A 17,396-nucleotide genomic window follows, 5' to 3' on the forward strand; every position below is an offset into this window, starting at 1 on the left:
AGAGCGGAGGAAGAAGAAACCAAGACACAAAAACATCAGAAGGTATTCCATTCTGTCTGATGTGGAGGGATCCTGTTTTTTAATCAAGATAAAATGTGTGTTACAGGTGTCAAAGTAATAAAAGGATAGAGCAGATACGGCTTTGTAGAAAACTTTGATATAAGAGAAATGTTATCAGTTGGGAGCCGCTGGAAGGAAATAAATTGCAGGTTTTTCTCTCTGTCGAGGAGGATTATGTGTTTTTAATCTTGATTAACTGGTGTGTGTGACAGCTACGCCTTCTCTCTGTGTGTGTGTGTGTGTGTGTGTGTATGTGTGTGGGTGTGTGTGTGTGTGTGTGTGTTATCATTCAAAGTCTAGCAGACAGTCCCTCCTTTAGAGGTGCACATGGCGTTAAGTGCAGGATCTGTCTTGCAGAAGCCCTACACACACACACACACACACACACACACACACACACACACACATAAATGTACAAACAAATGCACAAGCAAACAAAAAAATCAATGCATGTACGCATGCACCACAGAAATGAATACGTGCATGCAAACAAGCAAATGTATGCACGCACACAAACACACACTCAAGTATGCACACACACACACACACACACACACACACACAAACATGCTGCAGGTGAAGAGAGTTCCCTCCATGGGTGTGGCAGATGGATGTGGAAGAGGTGATGCATGAAGAAGAAGAAGAAAAAGAGAAAAAAACACAGCTGAACCAAAACAAAGGGGAAGCCATGAGAAAGACGAGCGAAACCTAAACACTGTCAGGTAAAAATAGACCTGAGAGACAAATCTGATCCGCACAATGCCAACAGCTACCACAGATCACATCACTGATGAATGGCTAGAGGGAGGGAGGGAGGAGGGGGGAGGGGGAGAAATTGCAGAGAAATAAGAGAGAAAGAAACAAAAGAAAGAGACGGAGAAGGGAGGGAGAGAGAAAGAAATGAGGAAGAGAACAGAGAAAGAAAGAGACCGATATATGGTCAAACCAAATGGATCGGTCTAACTCTGGATGCACTGATGTGGTTTTTTGAGTCCACAACCTGATGAATGGATGGAGAGAAGAGAAAGAAATGACAGAGAAATACAGTACCAGAGAGAGACAGAAATGGGGAAGAAGAAAAAACAGAAAGAGAGGGAGAGAGAGAAAGCGAGAGAAAGCGAGAGGCTCATTATGAAACTGATAGCGATGTGGAAATGAGGCGGCTGACCTGCCGCTGACGTTTTCATAACGGACTCCAACTGACTGTTGAGCAGGAAACTGCACAGAGGCTCTCTGGAGCTTTCTGAGAAACCTGAACTGTAAAATAATAACTGTAATAAATCCGCTGAGCCAGAATTCATATAAACGCAACGTTCAATATGACAGCTTACAGGTCACATGACTGACTGTGAGACTTGACTTAGTCTATAATGACAAATGCCCATCACAAGTTACCAGAGTCCAAAGCACAGAGTCCAAAGTGATTCTTCTTTTTTTTTTTTTTAAAACAAAACACCATGTTAGTTGTTGTATTAAGACAGTGATTCTCAACTTTTTTCATATCAAGGACCCTAATTTAGTCCACATTAGAGCCACAGACCCCATTTGATGAGATTTTGTCTCTGACCCAAATCTGAGAATATTTTTATTGTCAGAGAACAGTGAAACTATGATCAAAGCACACATTTTTTTTACATTCTCTAATTGTGTTAACTTCTTGTAAATTAAATAATGCTGAAGTTTAATAATTCATCAGTTTGCTGGGGACCCCCTGGAACCCCCTCAAGGACCCTCGAGAACCACTGTGTTAAGTGACACACTCGTAGAAGAAAAGGTCACAAAAAGTACACAGTCGGCCAAATATAAGCGGTAAAAACACGCTTTTTAAAGCTGATATCGGCTGATACTGATAGTCTGCAGATATATCGGTGCATCCATAGGTCTAAACCCAGCTGACCGCCACAAAGAAAGAACACGCCATCATAAGTCGCTCTGGAAAAGATCCTCAGCCAAATGTCTAAAATGTAAACAAATAAATGTCTGGAAAACATGAAGCCTTTGGAAAGTCTCCACCCAGACTGAGACTGAGACTGAGACTGAGACCGAGACCGAGACCGAGACCGAGACCGAGACCGACTGGTGGACTAACGACCAACAAGCTGCTGATCACTGCAGGATGAAGTGAAAAACCTCTTGAGAAGAGAAGGTGAGACTGATATACAGTATGTGCTGTATATAAGGCTCCATGACTCACGGCTGCCTGTCAACAGAGCAGCAGTTCTCAACCTGGGGGTCAGGACCCCCCATGGGGTCGCAAGATAATTCTGGGGGGTCACAAGATGATTTATGGGATAGGAAAAAAACATATTTCTGCTATACAAATTTATTACCCATTTCTCTAAGTTTTCAGCCTCTCAGTCTCCTCTGATGATCAAATGAAACAACCTGTCAACCAATCATTCTGCGGTTGAAGTGTTTCCCTGTGATGGGGGGGGGGGGGCATTGCTTCGTTTTAAGGACTTTTAAGGAGTTGTGATTTTAAGGACCACTGCAACAGAGGGGAACCGGGAAGCTGTGTGGAGAAACTGCTATGAAATCTGAGGAATAACTCATCAAAGTCATCTCCGTTACAGATCAGTGGGAGCTGTATGTGCCAAAAAACAACAACAATCAAAACCCTGAGTGTTCCCCGGGTCCTGGACCGGGTCGACTGATTCTGGACAAATGATCCAACGAGGTGCTGATGCGTTCGAGGTCCGTCCCGCGGCTCAGAATGTCCGGCTGAACGGGCGGCACAATGGAGCGCCGACGGGCCGTTTCAGCACCGCTCCGCTGCAGCGCCGCGTCAAGTGCCAGCAGTGTCAACACAGTGGAGGGATTGTAACGCTTCCAAATCTCTCACCCCCCCACCACACACACACACACACACACACACACACACACACACACAGCACCCCCTTAGCAATCCGCTGATATGTTTTCATACTCAGGCCTTGGAGGGCTATCGCTTTATCGCCACTTAAACCTGTGAGGTCAGTTCTTTGTGTGTGTGTGTGTGTGTGTGTGTGTGTGTGTGCAAGAGAAAGAGAGAATGAGTGGGTGTGAGTCAGTGTATGTGTGTGTGCATTTACGTGTGTGTATTTAGGCGTGTGTGTGCATTTCTGTTCTTTGCAGGATAATTATGGTTTTAGTTTAGTTTTTTTTGTAATATTTTTTTTTCAAATGTTAAGTTTTAGTCAGAGTTTAGTGTTTTTGGTAGCAGTGGTTTTTCAAGGTGACGATCATGATAGAAGTTCAGAACAGGTATTTTGTTTATGCTTGATACATGTATTGTGTAATACAAACAATAAAACAAATTCTTTTAAAATTCATTTACATGATTTTTTCACTTACAATTATCTGCCAAATTTTTTTAAATGAAAAACATTTTTTTCCCCTTAGTTTTACAAGTAGACAAGACAGTCTTAGTTCAGTTTTAGTTTTTTCACAGTTTCACATTTATTTTTATTTCAGTTTACAATCATGTTTTTAACACCTAGTTTTTGTCTTAGTTTTGGTTTATGGTAATAACTTTGGTTCGTTGTATATGGTTGTATTTGTTTGTGTGTGTGTGAGCGTGTGTGTGTGTGTGTGAGAGAGAGAGTGAGAGAGAGACAGTGAGTATTTGTGCACATTTGCATATGCAAGCTTATGTGCATTTGTGTACATTTGCATGCGTGTGTGTTTATGTACATCTGTACATGTGTGTGCATGTCTGTGTGTGCCTATGCATACGTGTGTGTGTGAGAGTGTGTGTGCGTGTGTGTGTGTGTTCACACGTGCACGCAGGCTGATAAATGTACCGTTCATCGCTGCCTTGCCATCAGTGCAATCTGAGCGGCGGGTGAAATGGAAGACTCGGGTATTTACTGAGGAAAAAAAAAACAAAAACAGCTTTTCTCTTTGGTTCCCATTGAGCGCTCCTGTCTGCCAGGACCGCCGCCTTTCAGGACGGGACAAACAGGCCCTGTGTTGCCGGGGTGCTGGCAGCTGTAACCCTTGGGTGCCCTTGGCCTCGTCCCCCGCTGGCCGGGACGCCCTGAACCTCTGCTTCCTGTCTGTCTTCTTCTGTCTTTCTCTCTACCGGCATTTCTGTCTTTCTCTCTCTGCCTCGCACAGAAACAAGTTCCCTGTGTTTAAAGCTGCACAGTTTTGTATTTTGATCTTATTAAAGTCACAATGAAACGGCATTTTAAGAGCATCTTGCTTCCTTATTGTGATGCATTTCATGTTGAAACAGGATGTTTCTGTGATGTTTTATTGGTTGGAGTTTTTATGTTGCTTCCTGGTACACGATGATGTCACCACTAAAGATTTTCTGTTCTCCAGGAAGTTAAAGTAATGAGATTGTGTTATTTTGTAATTTTTTTTTTTGTCATTTTCATGGAGGAAGCTTTGGGACCAGAAAGTCGGCAGTCCTGACACCATCTGAAAAATTGTTTAAGTAACGCTCTTCCCTCACTCAGCAGTTACTATCGAGGCGCCCTTGAGCAAGGCAGCGAACCCCCAGCTGCTGTGAAGCTGCTACTGGCTGGCAGTAAAAGACTTGGTGGTTGAACTGGGCTGAGAAGCTGCATGCAAAAAGGTTTAAAAAATTTAAATTTAAATTGTTTAAAATTCCCTTTCCATCAGAGAAATCAGAATCACTGGTCAGGTCAAACAGCCTTTGAGAACAGTATATGACTTATATTACTGTATATTTAAACTTTTAACCTTAAAGGGAAACTTCAGTTCAGTTGTAATGTAAATACCTAAAGGGATACCTTGTGATTTTGGGCAGTTTCTCTAAAAGTGTCTTGTTAGCGCTGTTTACTTTCTTCATCATTTTAAACAAGAGGCACAGCGAGCCGGAAGACGACTAGTTGAGGAAACTAAAGTCGATAAAGGTGAAGTCGGCCCACAGATCTGAGAGCAGAGCGAGGAGAACAACCCCGGGCCAAGACTGAGCCAGTTAATAATTGGAGAACATGTACAACTGCTCTGCTATGAATCCTTACTCCTGATAAGAAGCCGTCTCTTATCAGCTGGCTCTGGGTTATGGGGGAGAGCGGGGGTTTCCACACTTCCGGCCCGCGTAAAACACTTGAAACACTCAGCTTGGCCCTTTTTACATTCTCAAATCATAGTTTATTATGATTATTAACTGATGATACCCTCCTGAAGGTCTGTTGACTGAAATTTTCTGTTGAATCTGTTTCTCTTTTTCCTCTTAAAAGTGAAGTAGAAAGAATACCAGTGCGCTCAGGTGATTCTTTTTCTTCTTTTTTACTTCAATGAGTGGAAAAATGGCATGTTAGTCTGTGGTACAGTGTTAGTTATCAATCAGTCTCTGCACCATCGCCGCCAACTCAACTTCTTGTACATTTATTAACACTCGGACAATAAAGCGATTCTGATCCTGGCTTGCATCCTTCTCTCAAACCAATGTCCCTTTAATATGCTGCAATATAATTTCCTCACAAAAAGGCATTGAACCTTCCAAATGCCATAGATAACAAAACATATCCAATATCACATCCTGTATTCCTGCTCAATAATTGTGATTATGGCTCAAAATTTCACCTTCTGTATATCAAGACACTTTCACTGACAGGGGATGAAGCAAAATCCTGTTTTCAGTTAAGATCTCGGCTGTAAAAACATTATTGCACTTCTGTAGCGGCACCAGGCTTCAGAAACGTTGATGTGAGACTCTGGACCATGGACTGGTGGTAAAACACATCCACCACCACTGGCCTCAGATCAACTCCTGCTGCAATCTTCTCTCCTCTGTCTCCTCTACTGCTCTCTGCCTTCCTGCTCGTCTACACACAGTAAGTCAGAGCAAGCCATCTGCCCCGCCCCCCCCCCCCCCCCCCCCCCCCCCCCTCTTCCTCCTCCTCCTCTCCCTCCTCTTCCTCAGCCTTCCTCCCTGTCCCAAAAGCCTCCAAGCTAAAAGGTCAGTCCATCTCTGGCCTCTTCTCCTGCTAATTGCAAAACAAATGGCTGCTTCTGCCGACTAATTCCCCCTTTATGGCTCTCAGGAATGCAGAGAGACGGTGGCCATTCGCACTCAGATCTCCATAAAAAAAAACGACTGATAGTGATAGACCCCCCCCCCCACCCCCACCCCCCACCCCAGTCTGCCCGATGTGCATCAACGGAGCACAAATCATCATCACAGGGTCAGCGCTGGTGGAGCAAAACAAAACCTTTGAGACCATGATGACGTTTTATGGCCACTGATGGAGAGATAGGAATGCTTGTTTTGGCTTCCTAGGACAGTGACTAGTGGAGAAGACAGGGAGGATGGGGGGGGGGGGGGGGGGGGGGGTGTCAGTGGTGGACGGTGGTTTTTAGTTTAGTTAGTTAGTTAGTTTTTAGACCCAGTGGGTATCGAACCCCTACCTGTGGCAGCTTTTCAATGCCGTTTCCCCTACAGAATCAGACCAGATTTAGAGTTTTAATTTAAAACTTGCTCACTTATTTGGATCAAGTTTGTAGTTCATCATGAAGTGACTCAAAATGTCAAAGATGCTACCACTTTGTGTAGAGCAAAGTAACAAGCAGCCAATCAGGAGCCTGTTTTAGGACAGATTTTTGCTTTGATTTGATTGGCTCGCGGTCAGAGAGAGTGTACGGTGGCCAGCAGGGACAAAGTCTGAAAACAGGCCAAAGATTGTATATAACCGAGGCGTTCAAATGTCATCGTTGCAAAAAGTTAGCGGCCAGTGTGGCGGGCTATTCTGTATTTCACAAAAAATAATATTTGAGAAAAAATAGACATGATAATACATTTATATAGTACAATAGTTTTTTTTTTAACTTTCCCATAAATCATCTCACGACCCCAGAAAATTATCTTGTGACCCTCCCTGTGGGTCCCGAGCCCCAGGTTGAGAACCACTAGTTTACACCATGAGCTTGCAATGCTGCAGGTTCAAGCCTGGCTTATGAGCGGTGTTGAGCATCTCACCTGTCCTCTCCCTCTGTGTGCTGCCTGACAGCAGAACCAGGAAAACAATCAGCGTTTCCATTAGAAACTGTGAAGTCATTTTGATGAAGAATTAATGTGAGACTGTATTGATCCCTGCAGGGGGAATCCAGGGAGGTCAGAGGTCGGGGTCGGCAGGAGCTTGACACTAACCACTAGGTTTTCCCGGCTGCCTGTCAGGACCTGATTCCTTTTTACAGGAATCCTGCTGGAAAAAATACTGAAAGAGTCATGAAGCAGAGTTTGCTCCCAGACTGTTCCCCTGTATCAGTAGCTGTTGTGGTTTTATGTGGCTCATGTTTGGATACTGTGATATCTAGACTAAAGGGAAAGATCATTTCCAAAACACTACAAAACAAAGTTAATTTTAGGGGGGAAAAATCATCAATTGGAAGTTCATCATTCAATATCTTTTAAGTGTAGAGGAACCAGTGTGTACGGCTGCTGTCATCTTGTAAACAAATGACTTAACTACCTCTGAGAAAACAATCCTGAAAAAAGCAACACATCCAAAATGATGGAGAGTGCAAAATTACAACAAATTATGGCACTTTTTTAAAGAATAACAGGCAGGTTTGTCCTTGGTTGACAAAGTGATAACAATTTCACATCGTGGATATTTTTAGAGATATATTTTTAGAGATACTTCAGGTAATGTTTTTTTTCTTTTTTTTCTGCAAAATGGCTTGAACTTGTTTGCTTCAGGTGAGAAAGCCCGGATGATGAATTGTTATTGTCTCGGCAGCACTGCGGCCGAACGAAGGGTAAACAGTGATAATCATTAAAAAGATTAAAAAACAGGCTTCAGCAGACGAGGCTGCAGACCACAGACATTAGGAAAGTCAGTCTGATGTGACTGGCGGTGGGTGGCGTGTGTCGGCATGATGTGTGAGCTCAGCAGACAGAGACCAAACAGCCTGAACAGAGAACAGCAGCGTGAGTCAAAGGATGAATCTTAAGTCTCTCTCTGCTCATGACACTGGCAGTCTCTACTCGTTTTAGACTGATATATCGGGCCGATATTGGGCTTTTATTAAATATTGTCATGTGGAGTTTCCTCCCTGACCTCAGCTGAATAAAACCTGCCTGTAAAACCTGCAGTTACATATCATTTTATGTGCATATTTTATGTATTCGTTACATTTTTCAATAATGGTTTAATTCTTCATTTAAAGGCGGTAATGTATCAGTAATGTATCCATAATACAATAATACACGCAACACAAAAGGAACAGCCGCTCTGAGAGTCGACACAAAGACAAACCCAGCATTGACTCGACCAACAGCCATCTGAACACAATACACACACACACACACACACACAGAATACATTTAACACAGAAATCAAAAGGGCCAAAAGTATCAGGACAGTGAGTCAGGGTTGACGGTTCTTGCTGGTATCATTTTTTAAACATATTTAACCATGGAGGCCAATAAAGACACCGAATGAAACGGTGACATTCTGCTTTTGGCTCGGACTCATCTTTTCAGATCAAATCCATACTAAACTAAAGATGAGTAAACAGTAAAATCATAAAAAGAGAGTCTAATTTAGCTCACTCTCTCAAGACATTTGACTGTATCTAGGAATGAAGGAGAGACATTCAAAGAAACTCACTTCCCGTTCCCAATCACTGTGGGCTTCCTTACAGCTGAGCGCTGGCTGTGAGTCGATACTTGATCAGATGCAAATCAGCTGAGTGTTGTCATGGAAGTCAAATCATTAGTCAAACTAAACTAAAACCATTTCAGGCCTCGGGCTGCATGAACAACGTCCCTCTGCAACAAAGGGCCGACAGAGGAGGAGGGACAGATCAGCTCATTACTAATGGAAGATGTTTTGGAAGGCATTTTCAGGATTTTCTGTGTTGCCGATCACGTTGCTGCTGAGTAGAGGAACGTGACAAGAAGACGATCTGAACATGAGTCAGTCTAAAACCTGGATTCAAATCCATGACATCACTAGTATGAGACACACACTTAAGCCCCATGAGCCTCCAGGACAACCTCAGGATGTAAAACGACTTTAAACCATATCTGAGTATTGATCTTCAGGACTCATTAGGCGTGACTGGCGACTCGCTCCTGGTCTTCATGCCATGAAGTTACTCTGTAACTTTCTCTGTCGTCTCTGCTCAGTCTTACAGGAAGCCCACCCATGATATAATGACACAAGAATCTGGAAATAGGTTTCATATCAGTTACTTATTCTGTCATTACTGCGCAGGAACATGGACAAAATACAATATCCACTGTTTGAAAAAAAAAAAAAAAGTGATGTCTACTCTTCCAAATGATTGACAGAACAAAACTAAAACAAATTCGGTCTCTGCTACATTTTGAAGATGAGCAGGCAACGCAGGTCCTTTGTTGACAAATTGTAAACACTTGTGCAGACTAGATCCTTCATATTTTAGAATTTTTGAATGATGAACTTCAGATAAGGCTTTTTTTTTTTTTTTTTTACCCACAAACCAAATAGATTTTTGGGAAACTCTTCAACTGTCCCATGTAGGTAAATCCTGTCCTTTGTCTTCACTTCCCATCTACAGATATTTTGCAGCAGCTACTTTGGCATCTGGTTTAACTCAATTAAAGTCACAAAATTGCCTGCTAAGAACAACTCATTAATGTATTGATGTGCAGTGGAAAACTATGACCCACAGTCAAATGGAATCCAATGGAAGATTCTAGAGAAAGGCTCAGTGTTAGTTATAACTTACAAGATTACTCTTTTACATTTTAATTATTTTTCTACCAGACACTCGTCACATTTTTCCTTTAGTTTCCTCAAAATGTCTAACATAAAAATGTCATAACATGTTACATGGCATTCCTCATTGAAACCATGGGGGCCAGAATCCAAAATGTCAAAGTATTCCTTAAAGTACTGATCTGCAACATTTTCATATAAATAACTGTCAGTTTTGCTTATATCGCTAATCGATATATCACAGTAGTAATTCAGCCTATATCCAGTTGATTAAATCTTCTCCACTGTCTGTTCTAAACAGCCGATGTCTGGTCGCTCTTTCCTGGGAAAAATCCTCTGCCACACAGGAAGTGATGCGTTTTACGTTTCCGGTTTGTTTGGAATAAACAGAAGAAGAAGAACTGGGTAGTCAGCATGAGCAGCGATAGCCACCATGGCTGAACAGACGAAGAAAAGAGAAACTCAAACTGCAGGGACAGAGAATCCAAGCTCCGCCCACACTGTTTGATTGACAGGTGATCTCTGGGAAGTGCAGTGCAGAAACACCACAGTGAGGCTGAGGGACGAAGATGGAGACTGAATAAAACAAAACAAGGACCTCAATGATTACCACTTTAAATACTCACTGGCTTTTTTTGCTAGACAATAATCTAAGAATCCTAGAAAACCATTATAGTACCACTGGGGATGGATATTTTTCTAGATCAATAGCCTGTGGCCAATAACTTTCTAACTCGGCTAGTACAAAATGATCCTGATAGCTGGAGTTTGAAAGTGACAAAAGGAACTTAAAACCGACCTCGTTCACAAAATCCTTTAAGTTGTAACACACTGTGTGGTTATCATGACTCCTGCTTAAAAAAAACATCACTTCTCTCTTGTGGAAAACCTCCTGATTACAATTTTGGTGATTTTCATATCATCAAACTGAAGATTCACACAGTCCATTCTCATAGCTATAGATTTCCCTCTGAGGCGTCTGAAACTCAGTCAAAACCTGCAGTAAAGAAAATAAAATCCATATACTGTCGGTGTCGGGAAAATCCAACTCTTTGAAAACATTAGCTTTCAGTCAGTCTTTTACCGACAGCTTCTCCACAAATACGTACCGGCAGAGGGACAAACGCTTCGACACACACACACACACACACCGACAACAGCAATACAAGAACAATGATCTGATCTGAGGTGCGACAAGCTTCATCTTTTCAAAATAACCTCAAAACCTTCCTGTTCTCCAGAGCCTTTGATCAGAGCCTGTATATCACACTCTTGTATTATTGTTACAAATGCTACATCTATCTGTTATTTTATCATTGTTTTAATTCATACGTCATATTTTAGTGCTCTTATTGCTGTATTTTAGTAATTTTTAGTAGCATTTAACTCGTCTTTTATTTCTTCTAATGCTATTTTATTACTTGCTCTTATTACTAAAATCTTTAATTACTTTTCTGTGAAGCACATTGAACTGCTTGTGCATGAAATGTGATATATGAATAAAGTTTGACTAACCCTAAACTTAACCCTAAACCTAACCCTAAACCTAACCCTAACCCATGTGACTGGGGGGGTTGAGCGGACTTTCGGGCCTTTCGCTGCCTGCTGCCCTCGGGGCGGCGATGACTTTCTCGCGCGGCGGGGCGATATCATCCTCCCCTCCCGCCCGCCCCGAGGCGGCCTGTGGAGATCAGGGATAAGCGCTGCGGCCCTGCTCAGACAGGTCGGGCAACATACTGCTGTCACGACACCGAGAAGAAGAAAGAGCTAGAAATAGAGTGGCAGGGAAAGACAGAAAGGAAGAAAGAAAGAAAGAAAGAAAGCCAGCAGTGGAGATAGATAGATAGATAGATAGATAGATAAAGGCAAGGCAAGTTTATTTATATAGCACATTTCCTACACAAAGGCAACTCAAAGTGCTTTACACAAGGTATATAAGACATTAGATAAGAAACACAGGGTAAGATAAATTAAAAAAAGAGATAAAAAGAGATAATTAAGTTTATAAGAAGAGAGAATAAATAAAGAATTAAAATGCATAAAAAGAGAATAAAGATCAAGTTGCAGAGGCAGTGCAGAAAAACGTTTTGAGCCTGGTTTTAAGATAGATAGATAGATAGGTAGATAGATAGACAGATAGATAGACAGATAGATCTGAGCGAGCGACATGTCTGATCGGTGTGGAATGTGTTTGATGAAGCGACTGCATGCAGCTTCTTGTTGGATCCGCATCGCTCCGTAACCTTCTCATGCCGCGGTCCTCGTTAACCTGCCGGTGGCGTTAACTATTTCACTTAACATGACTGCTTTGTTCTTTTCAAAGTCATCGTTTGCATAACACCAAGCGCTGCATGTTACAACAAAAAAAAAAAAAAAAAAGAAAATGAATGTTGGCCATTTTCTCTCAATCAAAACCCCCAGAGGGAACAGCTTAGTATCACATCATTTGTATGGTAAAACATGCTTGCAAGCATAATTAATTCTTTTTTTTTTTTTTTTGCATTTTAGACTTTATTAGACTGTTCAAAGTTGAGAGAGACAGGGAGAGAGAGGGAGACGACATGCGACAAAGGTCCTGGGCCGGATTTGAACCGGTTATATCGTACGCGCTTTAAACCGCTAAACCACCAGGACGTCCCGGCACTGCGTAATGAATTGTTCAGGTGCTTCATGTGAAACAGAAATGTTCACGTTCAGGAGGATCCTGACACCAACGCCGAGGGGTTTGGAACCACTTTTACCCACTGGTCCTGCATGATGGTCCATCGTTACAAACACATGTTGTGCAGCCGAGCTTTGTTCAAACCCACTGAACTTTATTTTAAATTCTAGTCAAGATCCCGAGGTTTCCAAAGATACCAAACATGTCCTGCTGAATTACAGGGAAATGTGTAGAAAATGAAGCACAACACATCTAGATTTTTTTTCCATTTGATGTAACGGAGCAGCCGTAAAAAATATGGAGCTTTGGGTTTGAATATTTCACTCAGTATAAGTGTGACACAGCTGACAAAAAATAAATCTAACTTCGAAGCCACTTAAGAGGAGATTTAATGGGAAACTCTGTGTATAAGGAGTTAAATCCTGAAAAGAATGATTCAAGGATTAAATTCGTACGGCTGCTGTGCTTGTGCAAGGCGTCCAGCGACGTTTCACCGTGACTGATATGATTCATGTTGTCTCACAGGCATACAATCTAGTTCTTGAGTCATTTAGGCTGTAAAATACTTCTTCTCCAGGGTTACAGTTTATGACGATCACTGTGTTCTCAGTTTTACAGCAGTGAGCCTGGCAGAGCGCGGACACGGCGTCTCCCACTGCGTCTCCCACTGCGTCCTGCAGGGACGTTTGAGAAGCACAATTATGTGGTTACGCGCCAGAATAACTGTAAAGCCTGCCATAAAATAACTTCCAACTTTCAGAAATGATTCAAAATGGATAGCTACAAGACAGCAATAAAAAAGCAGTGACGGCGGTCTTTACTGCGGTCATGAGTACGATGACGATGCAGCTAGCTACAGGCCATGACCTGCCGTCTGGAAAGCTTTCCTCAAGGCAGTATGCACACATAAATAGTAGAAAACGGGATTAAAACAAGACAGATTGCCAACTAGCTCCCTCGTTACCACAAGAGAATGACGTAGGAACCAGTGCATCATGGGTAACTGTGGGATTTGTCAGCGAGGTTTGGACTTTTTGGTCTTTGATCAATCAGATTGCTTGAGTGAAAATTGTAAAAGAAACGATATCAAAGTCGAACAAATGATTTAAAACATCAAGATTTTCGTAGAATTCCTTCTCGCTGTTCTCCGGCCAGCTGGGTAAGTCTGCTTTCACGTAGGACAAGATAACTCCACCCATGTATATATATGTATATATGTAAAGAGCTACAGGTGGCTGCTCTCCCCGCTTCTCCAAAACTCAAAACCCTATTTTTTTGCGCTACCTGGAGTTCCCCAAATATGAAGAGAGGGTCAAGAGTTGCGTTGTACCAAGCAATGAGCGCAGAGCAAATGGTGTCCTGTCTGAAAGTGACCGATAGTTTAGGAAAGACGCATAATCCTGTTTCAATTATTCGTCTTTCCTAAACGATGGGTCACCAGCAGGGACGAGGCGGAGGGTAAACCCACCTACATGTTGTTCCCACACCTGATTTAGCCTGAAAATGTAGGAAAATGTATAAAGTATACTTCTTAATAAATAGCATCAAACTGAGGTAATATGAGGATAGAGGCTTTCAAGAAAAAAAACACAATAATGCCTTTCTGAAAGTGTGACTGACTTTTGTTTACATTTGTGGTTGCTTGTGATCATAGTTTACATAAAATCAGGACACCAAAAGAGTCATGGCCCTTTTTTTTTGTGTATTTTTTTTTTTTTTCTTTACTTTTTCCTGCTGTGTCCTCACGTGAGCCGAGCAGTTTTAGCCCGGGGTCTCAGGGTCTGCAGGCCGGGTTTACCGGTTGTGTTTACCGGTTTTTCCCCCTCGTCCCTGTTTACCAAACACCTGGCAGAGAGCCAGACTCGCAGCGCGATCTGAGGGAGTCCGGTTTCTGTTGTGGTCACGCAGCGCCATCGTACAATTCACAGCCATTTAACTTTAATGTGGCTGTCATGTCTTGGCTGTGACCAGTTGTTCATGTTTAACAAAGGGCAGTGGTGGGGAGGTGAAAAGAAATAATGTTGTTTTCCCCCCTTGTTTTACCTACTTTCTGCAGTTAATTAGGCTCAATGCATGTTATAATGTGTAGGACTGTCAGCTCTGGTTGTTAAACACACAGGATGAGTCACTTCCTGAAAAGTCCAGGCACTTTTCTGGCATCAGAGTGACGTTCACAAGCATGGACTGGTTTTCTCTGACAGACACGGATCTACGAATCGGGGAAGATGATGTGGAGAAAAACATTTTGCAGATTTGTCTATTAAAGCTCCTATTCCATTATTTGATCAAATCATATGACTTCACAGTTTCTTAAGTCGAGGACGGGTGTCATAATTTGAGGAAAGAAGGAAGCCGCTCTCGCCTCTTCTCAAATCAAGCTTTAAGTGTCTGAAGCAAGGCTGAGTAATGATCAAAACGAGGCCATCAGCTGTATTTAAGTTCAGAGTGTGTTCGTATCAATAACATAGTACCTACAAAGCTCATTTGTGTTCAAAGAAACAACAAGAACATATCACTACAACAAGTAACTTTTTGCTTTCACATAAAGAAGTCTACAGTTACTGACTGCACAGCCTTTCTGCACCCAAATGAATAACTTTACAGCAAGTAATCCCACGGCTTATTTAAAATGAATTACAGAATTAATGCAAGTGCAAAACAGGTTTGTCTGTGAATGCCATGACTGCGAGCAACCACAGACAGAACAAGTGCAAAAGACAACAATCATATTAATAAAATGTTATAACTACATAGCCTGTTTTTTGATTATTTCTTTTTTTTTTACAGACTTCATACTAGGCCTACTACTAAAAGCACACTTCCTTGTGTATGAAATGTGCAGTGCAAATAAAGTTAAATGACTTGACTAGTTTGGGTGGAATTAGAGCCCCAGCAGGCCTCCAGCGTGGAGGTGCAGTGAACCTGTGTGTTAACAAGCCAGGTGTCTTTACAGGACCGCCTGCAGCCGAGCCGCTGCCTGACCCGCTCAGCGCTCCATAAAAACAACAGCACAGCATGCAGTTACACGGTAATTAAACGGTTAATAGCAGTGTTGACGTTGTATTCTGACCTAAGCAGCAGGTAGAGCCACACTTTCTGCTAAGGCTGAAAGTGAGAGTCCAAATACATTAAAATGTTGTAATAAACCCCGGGAGGCCGGACCGCCGGTTCCCCGGAGCCCGGCCGTCCGCAGCGGGTCGGCAGAGACTCTCACCCCGGGTTTGACTTCCTCGAACACGGATGCGTCCTCGGCGCCGTCCGCTCCCGACATCCTCACCGGCTTCAGCTGCGTGAAAACCGCCCTCTCTTCTGTAATGTGCGGCGGATTCATGGCCAGTCCTATACTCGCTGCCATTAAAAAACTGTTGATTTAAACAAATATGTCTTCTTGCAAATCTTGGTTACGTAAAGCACATATAGATTATAATAACTGCGCCTTTTTGGAGCCAGATGCGCGGTACAGTGTAAGTCCAAAGCCCTCCCCTCTCTTCTGGCTCCCAGGTAGGTTTTACCTGAACTCAAGTACGGACCTGCTACCTGGAGGCGATGACTGACACACACCACAGCCAATCAAAACAGAGGATGGTCCAATTACCTGTGTGGGGGGCGGGACTCACCTGAAGAGACACCAGGGACTGGAGGAAAACAACTGGAGGGCATCGGGCAAAGCATTGTCTCTTCAAATGTGGGTCGAGACACAGCACGCACGCACACGCGCACGCACACACACACACACACACACACACACACACACACACACACACACACGAATAAACCCGCAAGCCTCACTTTCAGGATAACACTGATTTCATCATCTGATTTAAAAAAAAAAAAAAAAAAAAAGTCACAGCTACTGATCTTCCTCACACTCTGGCCAGCAAACCAAAACATGTTGGTTTTTATTTTTTCTGTCATTAACTAACTAACAAATACAGACTTTTTTGCTGGCAAAAAGTTTATTTGGTGTGTGTTAATAGTCACCTTCCCAAAGAGAAATGAGAAATGCTGGTATCATTTGGTTGTGTGTATCAGCCACTTTGACACATACCCAAATATTAAGTCATATTGTATTAAAATAAAATCTAGTTGGCTGGTGAAACAGAGGAATTGGCAGGTGAATTTTGGGATGTAGCAGACACTGTGGCAGGTGGCTGTCCACTTCTTTTTTCTTTATTGATTTAAAAAACAGTCAACCAGGATCAGGTGTTCAGTCCTTGGACGTCTTCACCTCTAGTTTTGTATTGAAATCACACACGATTTATAACGAAAGATAAGCAAAATATACATTCCCAAGTGGATAAAATGGGAATTTAAGCTACATGGACTTATATTCCGCAAGTCCTCAAAGTACACTAACGTGCACACACACACACACACACAGGAAAAACCCATGACTGTGCTTTTTTGCATGTTACAGCAGAGTCAACAAACGATGAAGCTTTAGTCATGATGAGTAACAGCATCACACTAGAATAGAATAGAATAGAATAGAATAGAAAAGAAAAACCTTATTGGCATCTGTTGCAAATGTTAATAGTTAACTAACGTTGGTGCACAGGTATAGAAACGGTATGAAAAGTGTAACAGAAGCATATACAGACATATTTAAAGACAATGATCATATAACAGACACTTGAGATACAGAAAGTGTCATACTTGGAAAACTCATGCTCGTTGTTTATTGCACAGGTCGCATCAACAGCCCAACAAACAACAAACACCTGTTGAGGGCAGAAAAAGGCTTTGAGGAGATGAATGAACGCTTGAATGAGTCGGTGTCCATCCATAATCCATGAGTCGGGGGGACTGAAGAAGAGAGAGCAATGGAGGGACACCTAAAAAGACAAGGGGTTTTCCAAGGGATTATAGCATGAGTCAGGGAGACGCTCATTGATTTAATTTATTTCATTGACATTTTATTGCTGTTTGTTTAAACATTGGGAGTTTGTGCACAGCAGTCGCTCATCCCATCTAAAACTCATCTCTTAAAATACTAGAAAATCTCCTAC

At 42.3% G+C, this 17,396-nt stretch overlaps 1 protein-coding gene across 1 annotated transcript in view; it reads right to left on the minus strand.

The window, feature by feature from the left end:
• The window catches only part of klf5l (Kruppel like factor 5 like), a 37,070-nt gene extending 21,206 nt beyond the window's left edge, over window positions 1–15,864 (minus strand). Inside the window, exon 1 of the mRNA XM_071914078.2 lies at window positions 15,602–15,864. Within this exon, the coding sequence (XP_071770179.2) occupies window positions 15,602–15,742 (141 nt within the window). The 5' untranslated portion in view covers window positions 15,743–15,864. The remainder of the gene's footprint in view (window positions 1–15,601) is intronic.
• Window positions 15,865–17,396: the final 1,532 nt, after the last annotated feature.

Source organism: Centroberyx gerrardi, chromosome 11, assembly GCF_048128805.1.
Source record: "Centroberyx gerrardi isolate f3 chromosome 11, fCenGer3.hap1.cur.20231027, whole genome shotgun sequence".
Lineage (NCBI taxonomy): Eukaryota > Metazoa > Chordata > Actinopteri > Beryciformes > Berycidae > Centroberyx > Centroberyx gerrardi.